The 25725-nt window shown below is 42.8% G+C and overlaps 3 protein-coding genes across 19 annotated transcripts in view; 2 read left to right on the forward strand and 1 right to left on the reverse strand.

The window, feature by feature from the left end:
- The window catches only part of LOC100114388 (arginine kinase), a 19203-nt gene extending 15634 nt beyond the window's left edge, over positions 1-3569 (forward strand). For all 4 annotated transcript variants that reach the window (XM_032599322.1, XM_032599320.1, XM_032599319.1 and 1 more), the window contains 5 exons: positions 184-541; positions 882-1256; positions 1330-1527; positions 1706-1858; positions 1933-3569. In XM_032599322.1, the coding sequence (XP_032455213.1) occupies positions 197-541; positions 882-1256; positions 1330-1527; positions 1706-1855 (1068 nt within the window). In that variant the 5' untranslated portion in view covers positions 184-196 and the 3' untranslated portion in view covers positions 1856-1858; positions 1933-3569. The remainder of the gene's footprint in view (positions 1-183; positions 542-881; positions 1257-1329; positions 1528-1705; positions 1859-1932) is intronic.
- Positions 3243-18805, reverse strand: LOC100122474 (phospholipid scramblase 1). Of its 11 annotated transcripts, XM_032599325.1 has the most exons (9): positions 18306-18617; positions 18124-18215; positions 9542-9642; positions 6255-6609; positions 5758-5856; positions 5464-5681; positions 4920-5081; positions 4613-4774; positions 3401-4186 (listed from the first exon to the last, which is right to left on the reverse strand). In XM_032599325.1, the coding sequence occupies exons 5-9, from the start codon at positions 5804-5806 to the stop codon at positions 4130-4132; spliced, it is 648 nt and encodes a 215-aa protein (XP_032455216.1). In that variant the 5' UTR covers positions 5807-5856; positions 6255-6609; positions 9542-9642; positions 18124-18215; positions 18306-18617; the 3' UTR covers positions 3401-4129. The 11 variants fall into 11 exon arrangements, 10 of the variants coding, with proteins under 10 accessions (XP_031786403.1, XP_032455214.1, XP_032455215.1 ...); XM_031930543.2 differs by lacking the exon at positions 6255-6609 and having other exon boundaries at positions 3243-4186; positions 18306-18805; XM_031930546.2 differs by lacking the exons at positions 9542-9642; positions 18124-18215; positions 18306-18617 and adding exons at positions 5944-6043; positions 7634-7790 and having other exon boundaries at positions 3344-4186.
- LOC100114351 (ras-related protein Rap-2a) lies at positions 18762-25695 on the forward strand. Of its 4 annotated transcripts, none has more exons than XM_031930548.2 (2): positions 18762-19514; positions 20464-25695. In XM_031930548.2, exon 2 carries the CDS (start codon positions 20748-20750, stop codon positions 21291-21293), a length of 546 nt encoding a protein of 181 aa, XP_031786408.1. In that variant the 5' UTR covers positions 18762-19514; positions 20464-20747; the 3' UTR covers positions 21294-25695. The 4 variants fall into 4 exon arrangements, with proteins under 4 accessions (XP_031786408.1, XP_032455218.1, XP_016845329.1 ...); XM_032599327.1 differs by having other exon boundaries at positions 18952-19422; XM_016989840.3 differs by lacking the exon at positions 18762-19514 and adding an exon at positions 19592-19945.
- The last annotated feature ends 30 nt before the right edge of the window (positions 25696-25725 follow it).

A 25725-nucleotide genomic window follows, 5' to 3' on the forward strand; every position in this document is an offset into this window, starting at 1 on the left:
ATCGCGTAGGCCGTGACGCAAATCTTCTTCTTGTCTTCCTTTTATCGAGTCTCGTTGCACTTGGGAGAATACGAATTTAAAATTGAAATCGAATTCATCCATGCGATTAACTTTTAAATCTATAAAACGTGTCCACTGAATTATAGATCGAGATATTAACGAGGAATTATTTTCTGCTTTCAGTAAAAAAGGCGGAATGGTTGACCAGGCAGTGCTGGACAAGTTGGAGGCCGGCTTCACCAAGCTCTCCACCTCCGACAGCAAGTCCCTGCTGAAGAAGCACCTGACCAAGGAGATCTTCGACGCCCTCAAGACCAAGAAGACCTCCTTCGGCTCGACCCTCCTCGATGTCATCCAGTCCGGTGTCGAGAACCTCGACTCCGGCGTAGGCATCTACGCTCCTGACGCCGAGTCCTACACCGTCTTCGCCGACCTCTTCGACCCCATCATCGACGACTACCACGGCGGATTCAAGAAGACCGACAAACACCCGCCCAAGGACTTCGGCGATGTCGACACTCTGGGAAATCTTGACCCGACCGTGAGTCGATTCTCTCTCTCTCTCTCTTGGTCTTTTTTTCTCGAGCGCGCGTTTCTCCAATTGGAAGTGGAGAAGGAAACTTGTGAATGGCTTTAATGCGAGAGGCGATTAGTCCGCGCATTATCCACTTGACTTAGCCGGGAGGTTAGATTGGAGCCGCGGGAACGGAAACTCGAGGCGAAAAAAGCAGGCCTCGTTGCGAAAGATTGAGGCTTTTTACTCCGTCTCGGACGATTGACTATTGTAAATGTTTTTATCGCTGCGCGTTCTGGATTAGTTCGAAAGTGTGTGTTTACGACGGCGTTGTATAATTCAATGATAAATTTTATAAATATTACAGGGCGAGTTCATCGTGTCCACGCGTGTGAGGTGCGGTCGCTCGATGGAGGGCTACCCCTTCAACCCCTGCCTGACCGAGGCCCAGTACAAGGAGATGGAGGAGAAGGTCTCGAGCACTCTGTCCGGCCTCGAGGGAGAGCTCAAGGGTACCTTCTACCCGCTCACCGGCATGAGCAAGGAGGTCCAGCAGAAGCTCATCGACGATCACTTCCTCTTCAAGGAGGGTGACCGTTTCCTCCAGGCTGCCAACGCCTGCCGATTCTGGCCCACCGGACGTGGTATCTTCCACAACGACGACAAGACCTTCCTTGTCTGGTGCAACGAGGAGGACCATCTCCGTATCATCTCCATGCAGCAGGGTGGTGATCTTGGACAGGTGAGGAGGCGCGCAATTTTTGTTTACATCAAAAGGTGATTGAGCGACTTAATGATATTGATGTTTCGATTAGGTCTACCGTCGCCTGGTGACAGCCGTCAATGACATCGAGAAGAGGATTCCCTTCTCCCACCACGACCGCTTCGGTTTCCTGACCTTCTGCCCGACGAACTTGGGTACCACCGTTCGTGCCTCCGTGCACATCAAGGTTCCCAAGCTGGCCGCTAACAAGGAGAAGCTCGAGGAGGTCGCTTCCAAATTCAACCTCCAGGTAAGAAAAAATATCGAATCGAGAAAGTTTTATTGCGCTACGATTATGATTTGTTGTTCACGATCGATTACTCAGAAATAAACGTATAAAACTTTTTTTCATATTCACGGTCGATCCTTTATTGCGATTAGTCAGCCATAACATTTTTCAATCGCTAACTATGAATTTCGTTTTCCAGGTCCGTGGAACCCGCGGTGAGCACACCGAGGCCGAGGGTGGCATCTACGACATCTCCAACAAGAGACGTCTGGGACTCACCGAGTACCAGGCCGTCAAGGAGATGCACGATGGCATTGCCGAGCTCATCAAGATCGAGAAAGAGCTTTAAAGGGTATGTGTCATCTAGTCGAGAACTTTGAACGCGTAGTACAACAATGCATTACTAAATGTTTTTTAATTTTGCAGGTTTTCACCCTTCTAGGAGCTGCGAGAAATTCTCTCTCTCCAATCATCCTCCTACCCCGTCCTATTTTTCTCCCACCTGGTATACACCAAAAGTCAACAACAAAAGTAATAAGAAAACAACAAGATACCTACACGCATGTTAAGCAAACGTGGATAACGAGAACAACGGCGCGAGTCAAGAGGGTGGAATTGACAACGCGAAGAAAACTCCTATTTAACAACGTGCGAAACGATTGATAGTAATTTGCTAACGTATATTATATGATATGCATACGATATATTTTATGTTGCGCATTTTTGTCGAATCTTCGCGAGCGTTTTCCCCGTGGAAACGTTCGTTGGAGTAACTTACGAAGTATTGTTGATTGTTATATATTGTATTGTCACTCGGGTAACAACATTGAAACAAAGAGATACAAAAACGCTTGAGACTTTTGTTGCGAGCCGGACGAACTATCAAATCGAGCGTTGTGTCCAATTCTGCCTGGAACAAGAGCGAACGCGACGGTTGAGATGAAAAAAAAGTTCGATGAGTTCCTTATATTTTCATTAATGAACGTGTATTACGTGAGATGTATTACTATTATTATAAATGTCCGGAGAAACGTGGATGGGAGGCGTTAGATAAAAAGAAAACGATTAAAAAAAAATAACCAAAGGAGAAAAAACAGGATACCGCGAGCAGCTTGTACTATACGATTGTATGTTGTGATTTTGCAGTATTTACTCGGTTTCTTTTTTTCCTCCTCCCCTTTCTTTTGTATTACCGTTGCACGGAGAAACACTCCTGTGCTACCGCTTGATTTTTGCGTTCTACTCATTTCAAATGATAAATAATAAATAACGTACAGAGCATGAGTAGGTAGAGTGACAAACACTAGGTCATCTAGAGATTCAAGAACTTAGAGATTCACGGATACTCGGTATTCGTAATAAAAATAAACTCGCTCTCCGCTTTTACTTTTTACTTGGTTTCGTTCGTATTATTATTCTACTACTCGTTTATTTACTCATTATACATTTGTATTTGTGCGCTGGAATATTGTTTAAAATGGCGACGCGTATAGTCACTCGTGCTGTCAGACGTTTTATTGTGATCGTTTCGTTGGAGCGAAGCGCTTTAAATGAAAAAAACTAATTAAAAAAAAAATGTGAAAAAAAACAAACATTGTATTTTAGATTATAAAAGCAAAAGCACACCTGGCGCTGCTGTAAGTTTCTTTCCGATCATTAAAGATTGATTTTAAAAAAATGGTAGTGCTTGCGATCGGAAACGAATGAGAACTACTAGTCCGGATGGATATGAATGGCGATTATGTCGAAGAAAAATACTTCACACAACATTATGAATGTTTAAAAGAAACTTTTATTCCGAAGAATTGTCCTTATGGTTGGATAAAAACGTATTTGATTACTTTGAGAAAAACGCTTATTGTCTTTATTCAAGCTACGTGTTCGATCTTTTTTATCGACTGAGCGAAAATCCAAAAAAAATTGTGATCGAGGAATTTTTGCAAACCGGACGAATGAAGTGCGCGCGTGCGAAACGCTGTGCAGTGTTTGATTATCTATCCAAAGAAGGCCAGATGTATTGAAAATACAAGATTAGAACACGAATAAAAGACGTACACCTTAAATTTCATGGCGTTCTATTATCTATCCCTCGCACACTTGGAAATAAAAATACTCGTTAGCATATTATATTTGATTATCAAACTTTTGAGATTCTTAATAGTAAAAACATAATTTATTATTGCTGTAATAAATTATCTTGTAACGCAGTGATCGAACATTCGTCATAAACTTTAGATGTATTAAAACGACGCGTAAAATTTTACATTCTTCATAACACGTACTTACTACATTTTACAATATACATGTAGATAATAGCGAAACGACGACTAAACTCGTTTCTGCACAACAATAACAGTATGTTTATAATAATTAATCTAAGAAAGAAAAACATTAGGACAGTCTTATTGTCTTAGTGAGCGATCACCAGAACAAAATACAATAGTAAACAATGCGACTGGCAGGTGAGTATAAAAACGAGACTACATTATACATAAATGCGATCTGTTCAACGAGAAAACACGTTAAGAAAGGAAGAACATTTAAAGCTTAAAACTATAGAGGGACGTAGTACATCGACTAGCTACTGCTGTCGCTCTTATAATATTTGGCTTGTGTTGTTTTGTTAGATGGGTTTGCTCAGGCGTTTCATGTTAGACTGCTCCTCGAAGTACACAAAGTCCTGAAACGATATTAACAATTAGCTGCGGTAATGGTGTATTAATTTGGGATATAAAAGCGAAAATTCAACCCAATGAATACTGAACAAGGGTCGAAACGCCGACGATTCCATTTAACGAGGCGGCGGATCTTGTAAAACTTGTCGTAAACCGAGCGAGCCGCGAAAGGCGTGTATATTTCACTCGACGCCGGAGAAACTTACTCAGGTGAACTTTACGTCGGCCCAAGGTCCATCGACCTCGAATAACTCGGTTTTAAGTTTGCGTGAAATTGAGGATTTCTGTTTACGGCTGGTTAGGTAGAAATTGACGTTGGAATTAAGCCATAACTGCCTTGTTTCTTATACGACGCGATTAAACAAAAAATTGTTACAGTATCTCACTACGTTGAAGTGCTCACTATGCAAGCAGGTATATAATATACTCACGACTAAAAAACAGGCGCCAAGGAGGACGGCCTTGATCTTGACGTCGAGATCGACGGGGAAGCCGAGACCGAAGCTGTTGCCGTCTTTGAAAAATTCGCGCGCCAGACCCGACCACTTTTTCGTGATCACACCGACGCTGTGCTGCTTATCGATCGATTTTATCTGTAATGGTTGAGAGCAGAGAAATAAATAAAAGGATGTAATTTTGCTGCAGGCATATTGTAAAGTAATGTTATGCAACGTCGTTGATGATTAATAATTACTGCAACGATAACGTGAAAATCTAGTTTAAAATTAAAAGACTCACGAGAAAATCGACTTCACCGCCGCAGCAGAGGCAGATGGGTCCCTTCATGAGGAGGACGGGCACGTCCGCCGCGTCCCGGATCGTGTAAGACGGTCGCCAGACGTTCCAGTTCTGCGTCACCGAGCCCAGCAGCTCGCCGTGATCCGTGTGTACCGTCACTCTCTGTGCGTGAAACCAGGGATTTTTTTTTTTTTTTTTTTTTTTAATCGCCGATCGGTAATCGATACTTTTTTCTTCGGGATTTTATAGAGCGTGGCATTTGGATTTTAAATGTAACTTTTGCAATTGATATAATACAAATTTTAAGAGTAAAATTATAGTTTTACTATTCAAAGTATGAGGGGAACAATTAAAGCATCGATATGTACAGTTTGCATTTACAATACATTACGCACATAATCAGTCTTTAGAGCTACTTCACATTATTAGTATATACACATCGAAGTAACGGATCATAGTTTCAAACTCTTGTAAAACATTGAAAAATAGTTGAAAACGCGTTAAATTTACTTTTACATCGCGATAAAATATTCCAAACTCGGACCTGAAGACAGCAAGGGAAGCAGCAAGAGGCGCATCGAAGCGCGCGTCTGACGCGCAGGACTTCCCGCCGGTTATTGTCGAGCACGTGGAAGTCCCAGGAGCGGCATTTTCCAAGACAGCATCGCGCGCAGGCGCTCGACTCCTCCACAGCGGTGAACAACGACTCGCCGCTCGCGTCCATCACCCGGTACCGCTTCTCCGTCTCCCACTCGCGAAGGACTGGAAACGTAAAATTGTTGCTAGCATTAAATTATATTGATAAATTACGTGTAAATTATTGATATTTGAATGGTACCTTCGATTCCGTCCGGTTCGCGATCGACGAAGATCCGGTCAAGGGGCATAAACGAGAGCAAGCTTGGCGGAAAGGTCGATCTCGTCTCTCGCCATCCTTCTGCACAAGCGTAACCGAGAACAGAGAAACAATTGACGTGGTAGCGACGATTGTAGCATCACAGAGCAGTAGATAAGTCAGCAGTACTCGTTGTTCTCTTCGACTCTGTCAAGCACGTGCGTAGTCCATCAGGGAGACCCGAGCAACGCGGGCACCGTAAACTCCCGGCTGTTGACTCGCCAGCAATCTACGTGTACATCGGGTTACGCGTGTGTCACCAAAATCTCATGTTATACCTGTATAGCCAGGTATGCAAGCGTGCGAAAGCGGGTTGAATTGAAATAAAAAATTTCGGAGAAACCTGGTATACCTAGACCCAACCTAGTACGACCTGAAGCTCCACCAGTGCTCAGAGAAAGCTTAATCGAAATCTCAGCCGAATAAAATGAATAAAAAACCTTAAACGTTGCTCATCCTCGGTCTCGATCTTCGTGTAACCAGCCCGACGACGTTTCAGCTTCATGGGACCTAAGGTTGTCAAGAGTTTGCGCATCTGTCGACCTAACAGCCGCAGCTTCGTCTTCCACGAGTGTTGGTAGTAGTAGCAGTCGCTGTTGTCCATCGTCGGTCACTCTTTTTCTATGCTTTTGTGCTTGTCTCTATTATCTACACATTTATGTACAATTCCGCCTTATGATATCACAGACGGTCCTTCGGAAAATACACGGAGGTGCGGCAAAAGCGTAAACGAATTTCCATACCGCGGTGGCCTTGGCGACGATGCATCGGAGATTCGCCGATTTATCCTGCGAACTTTTAACACATGGAGAGTCAGCAACTTCAGCTCAGTTTTACCCGTTCGCCTATATGCATGTCGAGCAAAGTTCGATAATTGAATTTTTACACCGACGAGCTCTATGCGATAGCGAATAACACATAAATTGTCGCGATTTTCAAAATAAGTATTATTGATGTAGATTTGGTAATGTCACATTCAAGAGCTTTCGAAATATCGGCTTATCAATCGCTCGGTAAATCGCTTCTATCGGCTGCAGTAGTTCATTGATTCTGGAAAATTTTCCCGCGCGGCCTCGTTTCGATTATTGTTTATTCGTCAACAAATTGATTGCTGTCTTTATTGCGCGAAGAGGCACATATTCTGAATTTGATTTCAAATCGATTTACCGGTAATCGAATTTAATGACGCTTACATAGAGAACAATAATAACGTTTCCGGTGTTTACTAGGTCTGATATCCGCGAGACAGTAGAATGTATGGAATGTTGTTTACGTTCATGAACTATTACAGATTACAGTCTGTTGTATTATTGTAACGGCCGAATAGTATCGTCGATATTATTCCTGTACTATACTGTAATAAGCAAATTTTTGCCTCGATCGTCTCTTAAAATAAAATTTTTTTCAATTATTACTCGCGACGAGTCTTTGCGGTGTCGTCGCGATGTTTAATTCATAAACTGAGCAACTTACTGAAACAGCTTTTTTCTCTATTTATACAGACGAAGTAAATACTTTCACGTCAATTAAATTTAAATTTAACCTCGCGAAGCTTTCCTCAACAGAATCTCACTCGTCAGCAATAAATTCAAAAGTACGAAACTCGCGCTTATTATAACCGATAATACAACAGCCGTTAATTGCCGACGTACAAGCGCAGTCGAAAAATGAGCGGTCTTATCACCGACAATAAAATACCGCAGCAGCGACAGATTTCCAACGACACCGGCGTATTCAAATATTATTCGAAAACTTCGTTATTCACCATCGCAAAAAATAATAAAAATGTACAGCAATAATAAGCAGCGAATTTACTCACGATCGGTCCTCAGAACGAAAGAAAAACAAAAATAAAAAAAAATCGGCACAACTTCGGCAGAGGAGCGTGACCGCCTCTTGCGACGAATCCGACGACACTGGCTTTATGTGCCGCAACAGACACCGCCGGAGACAGAGATGGAAAATCGCGGAGATAAGCCGATTGATGCGAGCGAATAGACAGAGAGGAGAGTCGTCGTCGTCGTGTGTGTATGTGCGTGTGTGTGTGTAATTGAAAGGAAAAGTAGAGATAGCGATGGGAGATGGAGAGGGAATGGCTGAGGTGTAGTGGAGCATCTGTGTTAATTGAAAAATGTGATGGCTCGTTATAGGAGAGAAACGACGAGGCGGTTTTTTTTTTTTACGATTTACCGAATTAATCGGAGACATAAAGTTATTTTGGCATAAATAAATAAAATTTTGGGACTCTTGTACGGTTTATCAAGCCGCGGTTATCTTTTTGATCGCTTCGCTCCGACACAAAGCGCTGCGAGTACATTTAGTGTATGTAAATACACGATATTTCAGTACGACTGTCTTTCTGGGCGACAAAGCGTGTTCTTTTTAGTGACGCATTTTTTTTGTTTTAAATCATTTTTAAAATCTCGTGCAGGAATAACGGTTCCGCATACGCATACGATGAGCTATATTTGAAATTGATGTAACCAGTGTAACGAGCCATATGCGCAGAGACTGACCTAGAACTTGACGGCCAAATTGGTAGGAAGTGTTTTGCGTCCACCCTCGATACAGCACAGTCCGCGTTTTGTGTATAGCGGCTGATGATGACTTGATCGGAGTACAATAAAAGTATCGAGGACGACGGAATAGTGAGAAAAATTAATTTTCAGGGTTGGGTCAAATACGTTTCATCGTAATACTTTTTTTTTTAGATAAAAAATGCTGTTGGGTTATTCCTCGGAGACAGGTTTTCGACGCAGATTTAAAATAAAGCCAGTTTACCAGAATACAAAAACAAGGACGTCTGAATCGAAAACTATGAATGTTTATAACCGTCGCGAATTCTTCCTCCAGATATATGGATAAAACACGAATTTTTCAAATTTACCCAACAATTCACACGAAGCTGCGCAGACTATACTCCGAAACGCATAATCTGTCATTCTTCAAAGAAACTCCCCGTATCAGCTGAGAATTCAGCATTCTCATGAATCACAAGCGCATCTGCCCTCGCGCAATCTTATCTCCTTACAATCAGTCCTCTGCAAACAGCGCCATAATCAAAATCTCGAAAAACTAAAGCCGAAAAATCCTACATCGTCACGAAAAGCACACGAAGCATCGGCTCCTCTATCGTTAATTAAACTACGTACACATACCCCTCGGTGTTTGCGTCGAGTATAGAGAAAGAGGGCGACAAGTAGATAATGACCGTCAGTCTTTAATGAATTATCGTCGCGCCGTTGCGCTGTACTCACTGAAGTACGAGGATGGAAATTAGTGCCGCGCGCTCGTATAGGCGCAGACAAGAGGAAGATTGTTGAAAATTGAGGACGTCGCGCGTGCGGACGATCGCAGTGACAGGGGGCCCCGCTCGAAGGGATCTGCCTTACCGACGATGAATTTTTGAAAAATCGTAAATTCTCGTAATACACACTATCTCCAGCATCCATTTATGAGATCATAAAAAAAAGCATGTAAGCTGTGCTCCGCACGTCCATCCCTTATCATCCAATCAATCTCCCGAAACTCCGAGAAGCATATAAGAAGAGCTGATCATCTCAACATCCTCCACACCTTTGATCATAAAAACCTCGCAGCGGCAGACGTTCCAAGCAGCTGCTGCGTCCGGGGAATGTGAATTACGTCGGGCGAGTAAGTTTTATAACGAAAGTTGCGTCGAGTATCGAGAGTCATATATCGTGTACGTATATATGTATATACGCACCTGGAGGTGGTGGGGCCGTCGGCCTCGTCCTCGGCTGCTGAGTCGGAGGCGCTGGAGCTGAGGCTCGCATGATGGACTGCTGGGTATCCCTGCGGTGGGCTCTGGAAGAAGAGATTGTTTGTTAAAACACTGCAAGCAGTTTATCCGACTGTTTCAAAGCAATTACAATTCGATCGGGAGCTGCCGATGCGACCTAAATTTCTCCAATCAATCCCGCGGGAAACTTTAAGTTAACGCGCTTAAAACTTGGCCTATTGGAGCTTAAAGTTTAACTACGCTTCCACGCTCGATTGCCAGGCTAAAGCATACGCAAAAATTGTAAAATAATACAATTATTGATCCGCCGGTAAAGCAGATTCCTGCGGTTATTATACTTCGTTGTAAAATTAACCGTAAGTTAGCGCATTTGAGCCGTGTTCATTGCTATTCCACACCGCTGCGGCCGTGTATTCCGAAATAAAAACGGTTAACTATATTTATCTAAGAAGTAACGTTCTAAGGAAGATTCCGGTTTCGCATATAAATGTAATCCTCGCGGAATTATCATACTAAACGCTCGGCCACGAGCAGATTATGCATTTATAAAGACGATTTGCATACCGGTGTGTGTGTGTTATGCGACTGTTAAACGCAGCTTTAATTAGTCGTTTTAATAATTCACTTTTACGATGTTTATAGGAAGCGTTGTTGCATTGACTGTAGGAAGTCGATTAGAGAAAAATGAATGGACGAGTGTGTACACACTTATAGCCGCTGATGGAACGTTTATTAATGGAACGACTCGCTATATTGATACACATAATCGTGTAATATACTCGACATTTCCTAGTCGCTCTCATCTTTATCAAAATTTGATAAAGTTTAATTTATACGTTGCGAAAAAAAAAATCTTTGACGTCGCGCGACGCGGAGTATGTTACGGGGAAAATTTTTCGAAAAAAAAAAAAAAAACCATACGGCGATTTTGAAATGGCGATGCGCTGACGTCAGGCGCAATGTCAAACCTGTTTTCGCCGTTACGTCACTTCTCCGAGCATCGACGACGGCCACGACGCTTTTGGCGTTTCTCTCTCTCTCACACACTCTTGGACGACATATTTCGAGTTCGCGGGGCTTGCACTTGCTCTCGCGTAGCTTTTGGCTTGGGAACGACGCGGAAAATATATTTTTGCCAGAAAGAGAGCTGGGGAATTGGATGAATTTTCTGGGATAAATATTCTTTCGTTATTTTACAAATTTTTCACGATTGCGCAATAAGCAGCTGAAATGAGGAATAATGTATTATGCAAGATCCACCTTCGAACCTATAAATTGTGTGTGTGTGTGTGTCGCCAGATGCATAGTAATTCGGGCTGTCCCAATCAACTCTGGAGTTAGAGTTTCGCCGCTGCTCTTCGGTCGGAATAAATTAAGAATTATTACACGTACTTTGACCGTTTTCGGCCTATATAAAGCCGAACAATAATAAAATCTCAACCCCTCTTGAAAAAAAATCTCTCAGCTCGAGCCTCACATCCAGCATCGACAAAGTGCCTTTTGATCGATCGCTAAGGAAAATCAACAAAAAAGCCTATACATACGCATATGCATTGCATTATATGCGCCTATTGTAGACGTAAAGGTAGAGAGGAGCCGGCGACCGACCTTCAGACTAGCCGTTACTCGACGAGTCTCTCTCTCTCTCTCTCTCTCTCTCTCTCTCTTTCTTGCGCGGTAATTATGACGTGCGCGTGTAGTCGAGGTGGGGGAGGGGGGGGGGGGAGAGAGAGAAAGAGGAAGGAAGAATAAGGATGAAGAGCGAAGAGAAGTATGCAGGCGGTTCTCTCTCTCTCTCTCTCTCTCTCTCTTTGACGCGACGAGGCTGCTGCCTGCACAGTGTGTATATACGTGTTATAGTCTCGAGATTTTGTAATATCGCTGAGAGGTAGTAGCGTGAAATTTTTAAGAGATGAATATAACCCCACGTATAGAGATTGTTTACGAGGAAAATGTTTCAGGGCGTATAGCGATTGATGCGAGCAATCGCTTAATTGCTCTCATTACGGGAAATCATCGATAGGGGCGCATATAACTCATTGTGAAATTAAATTGAATGATTCTCGAAAAATACGATACGAGAGCACCGTAAAAAATATACCGTTACATATCGGTGTATATACAATATGATACATTTTAATTGCGACGTTATACGAATCTACACACTCGGTCGCTATATGACTCACATCTCACAGCGTCAGCGGATAAATAATTGGTATGTTTCTGTTTTCGCATCATCGGCAGCCGTAATTGACCTCCCGACAGATAATATCTATTTATACAAAAAGTAAAACTCAGTTTACCGACACATTCGTCCACTGCCGTGGCTCATTTCCATGTGCGCTGATGCAAAGGGTGTAAAAAAGAGAGAAGCTTATGGCAACCCTTATGCAACGAGCTACAAACGTAATTTAGTAGGTTACACTATTTTTTAACACTAAGACATATCCGTCGAACGAAGCGCATATTCACCAGGAAATGACTAAGGCATAAACGTCGTGCTGGTGATGTTTGTTTGTTTTCGAAAATTTGCATACTTACGCTGTCGCTTTCATTGACGCCGGTGAAGCTTCGATAAATTATTCTACTATAGAAACTGTATTTTTGGTTTTTTTTTTGTTTTCGAAAAAGAAGCTGTTTTGGTAATATATAGTATACAGATATAGGTGTGTTGGAGAGTTTTGGCAGGGAGTGTACTTACTCGGGCGTAAATAGAGCGCAAAGAAATAATCGAAGAATGTGTGTATGCACGAGGCGCGTGTACTACTCGAGAATCGAGAGAAATTATGCGCGCTGCTTAATTAGGAGGCTATTCTCGATGTTTGAACGAGTAGAGATGCCGCGTGTGTATGTAGCTCTCGAAAGTCGGTTTTTATACTTTAATTTAATTAAGTAGTCCAACTATAATTTTAAAAAATAACACAATATGTAGCATAAAATACCAAAAACGGATGCGAGAGCCGTATATATATATATAAATATATAATGAGTCAAGCCGTAGTGTGTGTACACACAAAGAAAATCGCGAATAAAACAACGCAAAAAACGATAAGAAAAGAGAAAGAGTCACAAAGAGGGACTGATATTACCGAGAAGTCCGTGGAGCTGTGCAGCTGCGACGAGAGAGAAAAAAAAAAGAAACGAACCGACAAGAACGAGATCTGCAATTATCGTCGAGCGCGTCTCTGTGTGTGTATAATTATCGTTATGGTATTATTTAAACGGCTTGGCTATTCGCGCGTAAACGCGAGGATTTTCCTTTTCACCTATTCGTACGAGATGATAAGTACAGGAATGAGGGAATTAAGTTAAAAAAAAAAAAAAAAATCGCGTGACAGTGTACGTACATTATTCGACGTTATTATTATTCTTAATTAGAAAAATGCTTCGCGAGAGAGCATACCTGTCGATATTTTATCAGTTAGCTGTCGTCGATGCCTCTGCCATTCGATAAAGTTACATTTCATTAAAATATGTTTCCGCTCATCAGCGAACGAGAATTTAACACAACGAACGTTATATTTTCGGTCCACGACGTGATCGAGGGTCAGGTGCTACATCAATTTCGCGGTTCACGAGCTGCTCGCTCGGCTAATAATAGCATTCGTCAAAATCTCGTATATAACGCTCGGACAGCCTTTTTACTTTTAGAATCGAACACCGCATAACCGCTTCGAAGTAACAAAGCTGCTGCTGATGGTAGAAGAACAAAAAAAAAAAAAAAAAAAAAAAACAAGTATATTTAGAAAATAGGATAGATTTATTTTCAAATTCAAACTTTCGCACTCGATTATCTGCCGATCAGCGCCAGCCATCTCCAAAAGCGTATAATGCCGTGGAAAAAAGCCCTGGAAGCATCAGAAGAAGCCTCATCCTCCGAAATCCGATACGTCCACACAGCAGGGAAAACACGGCATCGCCGGAGACTCGGAACTATCAAACCGCCGCAACTCACACATACACGAGAGACAAGCTCTATAGGCAGGGAAGCATTATTTTTATTATTTAACCGTCGTGTCGGGTCGTCGTCCGACGCGTTATATATCTCCATTCGATTTAGAGGTCGTTAGACCGACAGTATAACCAGAGAGAGAGAGAGTAGGGGAGAGAAGAGCTCGCACAAGGCCGTACGTCGCTCTGCTACTGCTGGAAAATCGAAAAGCCGATGCACTGTAGTGTCGATGTGCGGTAATTTTGCGCCGGACGAAATCTCTTTAGTGCTGAAAAAAAGTGTCGAGACTTGCGAGAGAAAAAAAAAAAAACATTATCACCGATTGATTCATCGCCATCAGCGTCTTATTAATGAACAAACGCACAGACGCTTCCTGTCCGTATAAGCGTCGAAATATACAAGTATGAATAACCTTTGTCGCGATATTCTTTTTAATATTCCGAAGCGTCGGAAGCCGCCGATATATCCTACGAATAAATTTCACACGCGAATAAGTATAATATATCCTTTGTCCCACAAGCATTTTTTCACGTATACAACATCCGAGACAGCAGCAGCAATTTGCTCCAATTGAATCGAAACGTGTGTTTAATAAACGAAAAAAAAAGAAGAAGAAATTAAAAGAACGACACAATTAAAGCCGATGAGTCAAACACCCCATCATCAGAGCCGAAAATGCAAATGAAATCGAAATTGCCACATCCTCATCAGTTCTACGCAATAATTCTTCGTTAAAAAAAAAAAGAAGTTCATCGGACGTAAATACAAAAAAATCTCGACAATCCAGCTCATCGCAACCTGTTGGCTCTCGATACGTAGTATTTCTCCCCGATACGTCACAGACATTAGGAAACTTTTTATTGCAGAAACACGTATATCGACTGAAGCTGCCGATCAGTCGTCGCGCTGGTGAATCATCGCGGCTGTGGATGTGTGTAGAGTAGTATGACCGAGTTTGCAGGTGAGATTGTGGAGAGAGAAAAATAAAAATAAAAGTGACAAGTGGTTTTTATCATCTACGGAGGCTTGAAAGGTTTCGAAGTGGAATTTGATATTTTCTCGGTATTTTCGACACTTATGAAACGATAAAACGTTTATTTATATAAAGGGACACACGATAATTAATGCATCGCTCATCGCGGAATCCCATAAAAGTTTACATTCTACTGACTCACTCTCGAGTATGTATAATCACTTGTCGCTGCAGACGTCGAATATAATATCGAGGCGATATTGAAAAAAAACGTATGAGACACCCGGGCGCTTCCACAAATTCTCTGTGCCGTAATCGGCGAGAAATAAAATTTTTTTGTTAGAGCTGAAGTTCGTATAATATATTTTTTCAAATTCGCCAATCAATCCGGAGGACAGCCCATAGGAACACACGCGAGAGCAAAAGTCCCGCGATTGGATATATATATATATATATATATATATATATATATATATATATATATATATATATATATATATATATATATATATATATATATATATATATATATATATATATATATATATATATATATATATATATATATAAAGCTCTTACTCTTGCTCTCGACAGCGATAGCCAGACCGGAAAAAAGGACATTCGTCAATCCGAGCGATAATAATGGAAGCGAGAGAGAGAGACGAGCGAAAATAAATCGCGCATGAGGGCCTCGTTAGAGCGAGACAAACGTTTTCTCCGTAAATCATCGGATTCCCCTGCTTTCTCGGGGCTGCGGAGATGCGCGAGCAGCAGGTCGTTTTTAGTTCTTAGCGATGGATTTTTTTTTCTTTCAATTTTTCTATTAGTAACGGGATAAATAATTTAAAAACAAAAAAAAGTTGCAAATGAAAACATTCCGTGAAACTAGACCAAGTGCGCGAGTAGTGTCCGCGTGTATTATAAAGAGCCGTTGTCAGAGTGTCAGGTTGAAGCGAATATTCACTTTCTATATACATAATAAAGGCCGCATACCCTCATGAAAAATTGCTGGGAAATTAACGGTACTAATGATATACCGTTCACATAATAAACGCGCCTACACCACATTGTAACATATTTCGGCGCCTGAACTCGATTCTCACATCGTTTATAAGTGTACAAAAAAATCAATTTCATCACACACACAGAGCCAAAAAATCGAGGTAAATGTCCTCCGCCGTACAGGAAAAATCAAAAGAAAACGAGGACCCATTAACGCGTAATACCCCACGCATACAACACAAGCGTTCACACATAAATATAGCGTCTATCCTACGGGGAGAGACGAGAGAGCGCGTTAAAGGCCTAAATATGATGCATCGTTCAGCTATGTACACTTTCGAAGGATGATATCACTGCGCGCGCGCACCGAGCGAGAGGGAAAGGAAAAAAGAGGAGAGACTGTAGCTTCCATTTGCCGGACGAGCGACGATGACAGTCGGCTGTGCTGCTGTTGTGTACGTGAGCCTGCACTTGAGGAGTCTCTTTTTTTTTAAATGAGGCTTGATTCGACGATCTACGCTTGGATCTTGAACTTGAATTTGAATATTTGTACGTTGGTATTATCATCTATTCTGGTATAAACTAATTCAAATCACTTTCATTACTGATTGCGATAGATGCATAATCAACGTTTATCTAACTGGTTTTCCAATGGCTAAGCACTGTAAACTAAAGAGGGATGATTAAAAAAAAAAATTTCAAAATAAAAAAATTCAGCTTCTCCCACACCGTATAAGCCTATATAAATATATACCCGCTAGCATTACACATGCGTCGTCCGCAGCCGCAGATAAGCGGCTTCCGCTTTTTCTCTCTCTCTCGCTCGCCGACGCCACTGCCATGCAAGGCATGTGTTCTCTCGTATATATACCTACGTCGAGTCGAGTCGCTTCTCGGATGAAAAAAAAAAAAAGAGGAATAATAATAATAATCGAGCTGCGCGTCGGGGGGTATATAAGAAAAATAATTATCGGAGAGATGGGGAATTTTTCTCCTTTGTGTTCCTCGCATACGCTTTTTCTCCGGAGAGGACCTTTGTGATGCTGAACGTATGCTGATGAGGTTGACAAGTGTACATTGTGAAATTTCTATATTAGTCACTTTCGGTGTATAATGTCGATAAGCCTGCAGTGTAAGGTTGCGAGGATCTCGTAAATATTATTGTTGTTCTGCGGGAACACACAGTTTCAGTTGAATCACAACACCGGATTCTAATTATAATATATATTTTTTTTTCTTATCGGATCCGATAGTGCGCGCATCAACGAATTTCCTCGGGCGCTGACGGTTTCGAGCTTTCCGAGCTTTGGAAATAAATATGGGTTAATGTAAACACACAGAAGCATCGATAACCGAAAAATCATTAGTACACAGCTGTCTGCACAAAGCGAAATTATCAAACTTACGGGTCAACGCACACCCGCGAAGTCAAAGCTGCCACAGTACATTCTCGTGCAAAAAAAAAAAAAAAAGAACACAAACAAACCAGAGGAAAAAAAGAAAGTCGCACTCTAACCTAAAAATCAGCGTCACGAGAGCTTTCGAGCAAAGAGTATAAATAAAGAAGCGTTTCAAGCTAAATATGGGATATAAGACAGGAGGGCTGCATACTCAAACAAATTCCAAAACAGGGCCATGGCTCTCTCTCTTTCTCCGTTAAACCTAACCTCCTCTTGTCGCGAAAACACACGACGAAAACTCTCTCTCTCTCTCTCTTTTTCGATGCACGCGCTCCCAAGGGCCGCACACGAAAACTCGCGAAGAACCGAGCGCTCGCAGCAGCCTTCTTCGCTAATAATAGCCGGCGCGCGAGAGAGCGAGTTTATAACTTCTCCGAGAGCCGTTCGACGTTTCTTTATTTTTTCTCTCTCATATCTCACGTTTTCACGGCCTTCGGGAGGGTTAGGTTGCTTTTTTGCGAACTTACCTATTCGCGTGTACTAGGTTCTAGGTATATATACCTGTGTGCGCAGTCGATTATCCAGAGAGTCACTGCTATGGTTCGACGACGCGTGGTGGAGTACGAGAAAAATGACGAGGAATTTCGTGCACAGAGTGGGGGGTTTTATTTGCGGCGATCGGAGGTTCTTCTTCTTTTTTTTTACTTCGACAGTAGCTGATGACTGTTTGGTGCCGTATACTCACTTGTCTTTGCGATTATATTCGCGTGTGATGGAGAAGGAATTTTTAGTGCTTGCGCATGAGAGAGGGTTACTCAATAGCGCGAGTTCCACTGCGCCTATTTTAATAAGTAAACCTTGAACAATGCGCTTTGTTTTGAAATTCAAGACGTTTATGCGCGTCTTGTGTGAAGTAAACTACGCTCGTTTGTTTCCTATAACTCGTCTCGATAATCTATCGAGTATCTCACTTAGACGAGGATTACTTCTGCAATTAAACTCTATTACGCAAGGTCAGGCATCAGAATTGCATCTTCGCGTAATCCCAATCCCGGGATACCCGGCTCCGTAATCGAATTCCCCCCCCCCCCCCCGAGAGTCCCATTTCCCCGGTTATCGGCGTTTCGGAACCGCGTCGTCATCATCGAGTCGATTATAAAATTACGCAACCGCGTCCGTCAACCTTATCTCGAAAACTACTTCGCATACACATACTCACCTGTGCATCAGCTGGTAGAGTCATCGAAGACGGATTAATTGCTCCGATCACACAATGGTCGGGAGTTAGTTTGCACAATCGTTCCGGGAATCCTGCAACGTGATTCAAAAGAATGAGCAAAAAACGAAGAAAAAACCGACGATCGACGCGGGGACAAAGAGTCGAGGAAAATCGGAACTCACTTGTGTGCAGCGCTGCTGATGCCGAGGAGGAGGAGGAGGAGGAAGAAAGAGCCAACGGAACTCGTCCTTCTTTTTCTTCGTCTTCTCATTTCTTTTTCTCTTCTCAAATCCGTACGAGGAAGCAGTATCTAACCTAGGTGTGAAACAATCTCTCTCGAATGTCCGAGTATGTGTTCTCATCAATTAAGCAAAACTCAGCCGTAATTAATCGTATCAGCGTTAATTTTCGCACTTGCGTATCTCGTGTGTATTCTCCTCGAGTTACACACGACACAAAAAGCGCACCATCGTATCGCCGGGAAAAACACACTCAACCGATTTCGCGACGAACGACCGCGTGCACGAACCTGCAGTTTCCCCCCTCTCCTTCCGCGCATGCGCAGTTCCTCACGATTCGGTGTAATACCGAAAAATTCGCAAACCAAGTACTTAGCTCTACGTCGTACACAGGAAGACGCAGACATCGCGTCAAGACGTCGGAAAGAAGAAGAGAGAAGTGCAGCACTCTCCCCAATCTGCCTCGCGATCTTTCCCACAAAGAAAACGGGAGCCAGCAGCAGCAGCAGCAGTACCTCTATCCCCTCCCCCTCCTCCCCGCCATTCCATTCACGATTTCGTCCGAAGAGCGGCGGTGCGCTCTCAGTCTCGCTGCGCGTCTCGTTCGAGGCGGTGGGCTCCGCCGTGTCGTTGATGTGCTTGCAGTAGTGTGTTTTAATCCGTGTGTTGCAGATTTCTCCATCAGTGCGATATATCTGCAAGCTGCACAGTGCGCTCGATATATATATATACATATAGCTGGTATATACGTGGTGCGCGACGACGGCGACGAGAGTGAGTGTCGATATTATAACCTAAAAAGTGCAAGATATAGATATATATATACACTGCATCTCTCGCTGTGCTGTCTCTCTACACTCGGTGCGAGAGGAGAGAACGATAGAAGAAGGAGAGGGTATATATACGGACAAAGTGAAGGAGAGCGAGCGCAACGCCTGCAGGCGGCGGAAGGAAGCAGCGGACGCCCGAGTGCCGATAAGATGGCGTCACGCGTGTCGTCGTCGCGCAGGAAGAAGTAAAGAGACGACGACGAGCCGCTCTGTCTGCGTGTGCCCAGCGAGTGAGTTTCCAGCTAGATTTTTCATCCGCTCTAATACGCGCTCGATCTCGACCTATCTGGCTTCCTTCGCCAACCTACGCCTTCCCCCCCAGGTATGTCGGTAACTATGTGTGTACGTACGTACGAACGTGTGTGTATACGTGTGTGAGTAGGGCTCTGTACGTGTAGGAGTGAGAGGGACAGAGAGACACGTCCTGGAGACGAGGTTTCGGAGCTGCGCTATCGATGTCTGTCTCTCTCTCTCTCTCTCTGCCCCTCTCGATAAACAAAGGATTAATAATAGAGCCGTGTGCGTATGCGTACGAGAAGAGAGAGAGAGAGAGGTGAACGCGAAAGAGAAGGAAAAAAAGCGAGTGCGTGTATGTGTGTGTGGAGAGGCGCGGTGTGCTGCTGCTGCTGTATACCAGTGGAGAGAGAGATAGATGTACGTGTTCCGTCGCGGACGGACGTCTGATTCGCGCGCGCGAGAGAGAGAGAGAGAGAGAGAGAGAGAGAGAGACCCGTGGAAGGATTTTCGGAGCTGGTGAGTTTCGTGCTGAGAAGGAGACTTTGTAGGTTATACAGACTGGAGCTGTATTCTCTGGCTCATTGTATGATTCTGAGAATTTGCCTTTTTCGATTGTTGTTGTTTGATTCGCCTGCTGGGAGAGATTGCGCCTAGTATTTGCACTGAGATAGTTGGCAATTTTTTTTCTCCGTTATCAGTCGGCTGCTTTGTGATTGATTTAGTTGGAATGGAAGTTTTGCCGGCAAACACGAGAGAGCTTGCTGCAATGTGAGGATGAAAATTCAAGGTGATTGCATTTAATGCCGCTTCGAATGGAGGTGGCAACTTTGTAGTTTTGCTGTGTTTGATAGCATAAATCAATTAAAAACTTTACAAATGCTATTAGATGCATTAATTGTGACTGGTAGATAACACCTTCATTTTTAGCATTGAATGCGACAACTTTTAGTTTCATTTTCAATATCTGTATAGTAATAAATTCAATTGTTAATATTCCCCGCATCATCAGCATTGTGTACTATTTCCGTCCACAGGATCCACGCTGAGTCTTGGTGTCATCAGGATCAGAGCAGCAGTTCCATCCAAGTGTAAGCCCAGAATCCAGGGAGAGTGAGTCAGACGTCCAGCTAGATGCCTTTGTTGTCAAGGAACCGCCGTCAAGGCTTCAAATCGTAGCCCAAGGTGAAGGTCGTCGAGGAAGCCAAGGCTAAACCGCCTCTCGACCCTCTAGCAGTAGCAAGGCATCTCAGCCTCCTGCTCTAAACTCTTCAACAACCAACCAGCATATTTTCACACGCACATAGCCACCCAAGGCATCATGAGGGAGTTCAAAGTGGTAGTGCTAGGCTCGGGCGGTGTGGGCAAGAGTGCCCTGACAGTGCAGTTTGTGTCCGGCTGCTTCATGGAGAAGTACGACCCGACAATCGAGGACTTCTACAGGAAGGAGATCGAGGTGGACAACTCGCCATGTGTCCTGGAGATCCTCGACACAGCTGGCACAGAGCAGTTTGCCAGCATGCGAGACCTCTACATCAAGAATGGCCAAGGCTTCGTGGTGGTCTACAGTCTGACGAACCACCAGACCTTCCAGGACATCAAAGCCATGAAGGAGCTGATCACCCGGGTCAAGGGCACCGAGAGGGTCCCGGTACTTCTGGTGGCCAACAAGCTCGACTTGGAGCACCAGCGTGAGGTCGACACCGCGGAGGGTAATGCCCTGGCGCAGATGTGGGGCTGCCCATTCGTCGAGGCGTCGGCCAAGAACCGCACCAACGTCAACGAGGTCTTCGCGGAGATCGTGCGCGAGATGAACTTCAGCCCCGAGAAGGAGAAGAAGAGCTACTGCTGCTGCAGCGTCCTCTAATACTTAATCAAAAGAGACGATCGACTGATTCTTCGCGCGGACGTCGCCGCAGCCCGATTATTATCATTACTACTACTACTACTGTCATATGGTCAATTCCTGACGGAAGGAGGAGGACGTATGCTCTCCCGCGCCGCTAGACGGGCTGTGAGAGATAAGGAGCCGCGAGAGGGAGAGATATATATATATATATATTCAGTGGGGAGCAGTGAGTAATAGGTTATAAGCGTCTCTTCTCGGGGACGATGATGATGATGACGATGTCGCGCATACTCCTCGCGCGCGCGCGCTCGGTTATTTTATTACGCGCCGATAGGTATTACGTGTAATATTATTGTAATATATAAACGGTAGGCATAGGCAGGCAATAGAGAAAGGAGAAAGAATACACGATGAGAGCGGATTTGGACCAATGCGGGAGTGGAGGGCTGCGCTGCATTTAGAGAAGAGGAAGCTCTGGCACACACACACACACACACAGATACACCCACGCGCGCATACAAAGACAGATACACACGAACACGCATGGATCGCGCGTATATTCTCCATAAGTTAGTTGTTATGTATATTGTTATATTATATTTCTTCGGCGACAAACCAAACTCGATGTAACATTGTTATAATATCGTAAGGCTAGGTAACCGCTCTCCGTCGTCAGGCTGATCAGAACTGGAATTATTACTATTATTCTCGATTATTCTATACAACTATTATTCTTCTTTTTTTTATATACACGCATATATAAATAATACTCCTCGTTGTTTTTAATCTACATTTGTCTCCTCTCGAGTGAGCCCAGTTCTGTCGGCCTGCGTGCGCTCGACTTTGGCAAGCAGCGGAATCGAGAGGAAAAGAGAGAAAAACTTGCACTTTGTTCGTTCAGTATTTTCTGGTTGTTTTCCTTTATTTTTTATTTCTTATTATTGACGACGTGTACTTCGCGTGATACGGAATTTTTGTTGTTTTTTTTATTCGTGTAGAAAAAGAAACGTAATAGTAATAAAGCGCGGATCGGGAATGCGATGAAAGCCCGGCGCAGAGTTTTTCTCTTTTTGGAGCTTGAGTTCTTACGCTTTCTGTGCTCGAACCAAAGTTATGGCACCTGTAGGGGAAGAGAGATTTTCCACGCGATCGAGCATACGACACACGACGATGATCGATGATAATGATGATGATGATGTACCGTTTTACTTTTATCATTTCTACTATGATTATTATTACTATAACTTCAAGCGAAATCTCATTACTAATTGTACGATATAGTTTGTTAAGGAAACCATATTGGAAGCTTCTTCGATGTTTTTTTCCGTCTTAGTTCAACGCGATATAGACGTAGTTCGTTATTGCCGTAGCCTCCGCAGAACGAGTATTAAACGCTGAATTCCATAGGCGCACACATCTTTTTTTCGACATATTCTAAAATTTTAAGGCGACGCGCGGGAGACTTCACTCTTCCTCATGCATATTTTTTTTCGTATCAATTATAAACGAATTGTAAAGTTGCGTTCGTCACTTCCGTTCTGTCCATGCGACGACACTGTGTATAAATCTGTACACCGGGGTGCCGCAGCTTTTACGCACGAGAATCCGCGCAGATATATCACCCGAAGCCACAAAAACAAAAAGAAGTAAAGTACCCCCCCCCCCCCCTGTAGAGCAGAGAGAAAGAGAAGCTAAGCACGTAGATCCAGAGTCGTGAGAGTCGAAATCGCATATTTTTCTAACCGAGAGATAAAGAAGCTGCGTCGACGGCACAAATCTAGATTTTCTAGACGCGGCTTATGGGGCGAGACGACAAATAGAATAATTTTTGCGCATATCATTCGGACGAGGAAGGAAACTGCTCTGCTGCCCGCCCCCACCGACGATTTTCAATTCCACGCGACGGCTATTTGTACGGAGAGAGAGAGAGAGAGAGAGAGAGAGAGATAAGGGACGAGCGGCTTTTTTTCAAGCCGCTCGAGCGAACTTTCTTATCGGGTCACAAACACCTACACACGCTAATTGGTACGAAAAAAAGAACAACCGCTCAAAAGTATGAAAACGAGAAGAAAAAAAAGGTTTGAAATAAAAGCTAACACCACAACTTAGATGGATATCGGCCTTTCAGTACTACCTGCGTATGATATTGTGTACGAAATATGTTATATTTTTTACAATGTGAAGAAAACTGTAAATATGATAGCGAGTCAGGTTATACATAAATATATATATATTATATATACGATAAAATTAATCGTCCCACCCGTGGCAAGGACTACCGACAGGGGCATATATGAAAGAAAGTGCATCACAAGCCATAAGTGTATACGTAGTTGTCAAAAAGAAAATCGAGCAAAAACAAGTAGTAGAATTGTCGAGCAAAATAAAAAAAAAATAAGACAGGAGTCCTTCGTGCGGGCGGAGCTGAGAAAAAAAGTGCTCGAGACCGGGGCGACGCTGTCCCAGCGACGAGCTTTGCGAGTGACGATTTTCGTCGAATGCGGTGCTGGCAGAGAAAATACATGTATATGTGTATGTATAGTTTCAGAAGGAAATTGCTATCGCGCAACGATAAATGGCATTTTTCGCGCCGTTGTATCTCTTTGCTGAACTTAAAATACACACACATGCTCGCACGACGCGCATTGTGCAGTGTCCGATTAGATCTCGCGAACCTTGTATTGGACACTGATCCCGAGTCAATTGTAAAAGCGTCACGCGACAGTCTTCGATTTCAGATTGTAAAATATTGTAAAAAAAATGGTTATCTGGACTTTTGAAAAATAAACAAATAATCGGTCGACACCTGCCAGCCCGATAATCTAGTCATAGCAAAGACGTCGTAGCAAAAAAAAAAGTGAAAATGTATCACAGGAAAGCAGCGAAAGCTCGTCGGCGAGTCTCGTCGCCGCGGTCTCGTAAATTTTTGTACGATGTAAAAATAGAGATTGCGAGAAGAAGGAGACGGTGGAAGAGGAGGACGTGTAGGAAGCGAAAAATTTTTGAATGTCAATCGTGGTTTTTTCATCGCGCAACAAATACTTACACAAAAACACACACACAGGCACATGCTTCTCTCGTCCGTTTTGTCCCTCGGTTTTCCGGAGTCCGAACACGACTCTAATCGACGAGAGAATTATTATTATATATAAATTCTATGTAATTGTATATCGATCATAATGTACATATAGTCAAGCACACACGATTTTCTCTTCCGTTCGACTTCGTTTGTATTTCAATATTTGTTTTCTCTTTTTTTTCTATGCGTGCGGCTATATAGATAGGCGAGAGTGAGAGAGAAGCGATTGTACATGATGGGCTTTCCAGGCCGGACGGCGAATCGAGTGGAAGCTTTAGTAATTTTTTATATTTTTCTTTTCGTTTGTTTAAGGTCGAGTAACGTCTGTGTACTTGGATCTGGAATGTAATTTTAAGTTCTCTACTCATTGTTTTGTGAAGAAAAGAAGGTTGATCGTGTTCGCGATTACATAGGAAGTTAATCGCTCTGTTCGTCAACCGTATGTACATGTAATTACTCGATCGATGAGCGCTTGCACTCGAATCGCCAGCCCGCGTTATGCACACGAAGAAAAAGGATTTTTATATGATTTATATATGGTACGTGTAGAGTATATAATTTCCTTTTTATCGGGACGAATTTTTAGCGGATTTATTAATTATATATAGATACAAAAAAAAAACACGAAATGGTTTAAGATGAAGTTAGGAAAAAAAGATAAGGAAAAAAACATAGAGGTAAAACGGAGGTTGTATAAGTGGCATTTTCTACTTGAGGACAATGACGACGATGAATGTTTTAATGATAGAGCAGAGAAGCTACTTGTTGAACCGATTTTTTTGTACACATACGCGAGAAATGATGATGAAAAATGAAGAATAAATACGATAAACGTCTTTGCATTTTTTGGTGCACAAAAACCCACAGACACACATACTATGTTTTCCACAGCGCAACTTGTATACGCTCTACCTTTTATCCCCCGAACGAGAGAATCAAACGAAAGCGGATCGATACGTTGAACCGACACTTTTTTTACTTTGCCAATCCTCGTCTCTCTTCTTTTTTTTTTTTTTTTTATTAAAATGCGCATACGTACACGTATATGCACACGAAATCGATGAACAATATTGTAACGGCATTTTTTTCTTCTTTCTTTGGCAATATTGCACAAATGTATTAACGAACGATCGTATCGGAAATCCGAAGCTATGTAAAGGGGAGCGAAAGAAAGAAACCGTACAACTGCGACACAAAACTGCATTGAATTTGTAAAACTGATATACGGACAGTCCTGTGCAATAACTATGCGTTTCTAAGCTATGTGCCCTGCCTTCATTTAAAAATTTTATACAGTGTATTACAGTGAATAATAAATTACTACTATTATTATTATTAATATTCGCAGCTTTTTAATTTTTTTTTTAACTA

Source organism: Nasonia vitripennis, chromosome 4 (genome assembly GCF_009193385.2).
Source record: "Nasonia vitripennis strain AsymCx chromosome 4, Nvit_psr_1.1, whole genome shotgun sequence".
Classification (NCBI taxonomy): domain Eukaryota; kingdom Metazoa; phylum Arthropoda; class Insecta; order Hymenoptera; family Pteromalidae; genus Nasonia; species Nasonia vitripennis.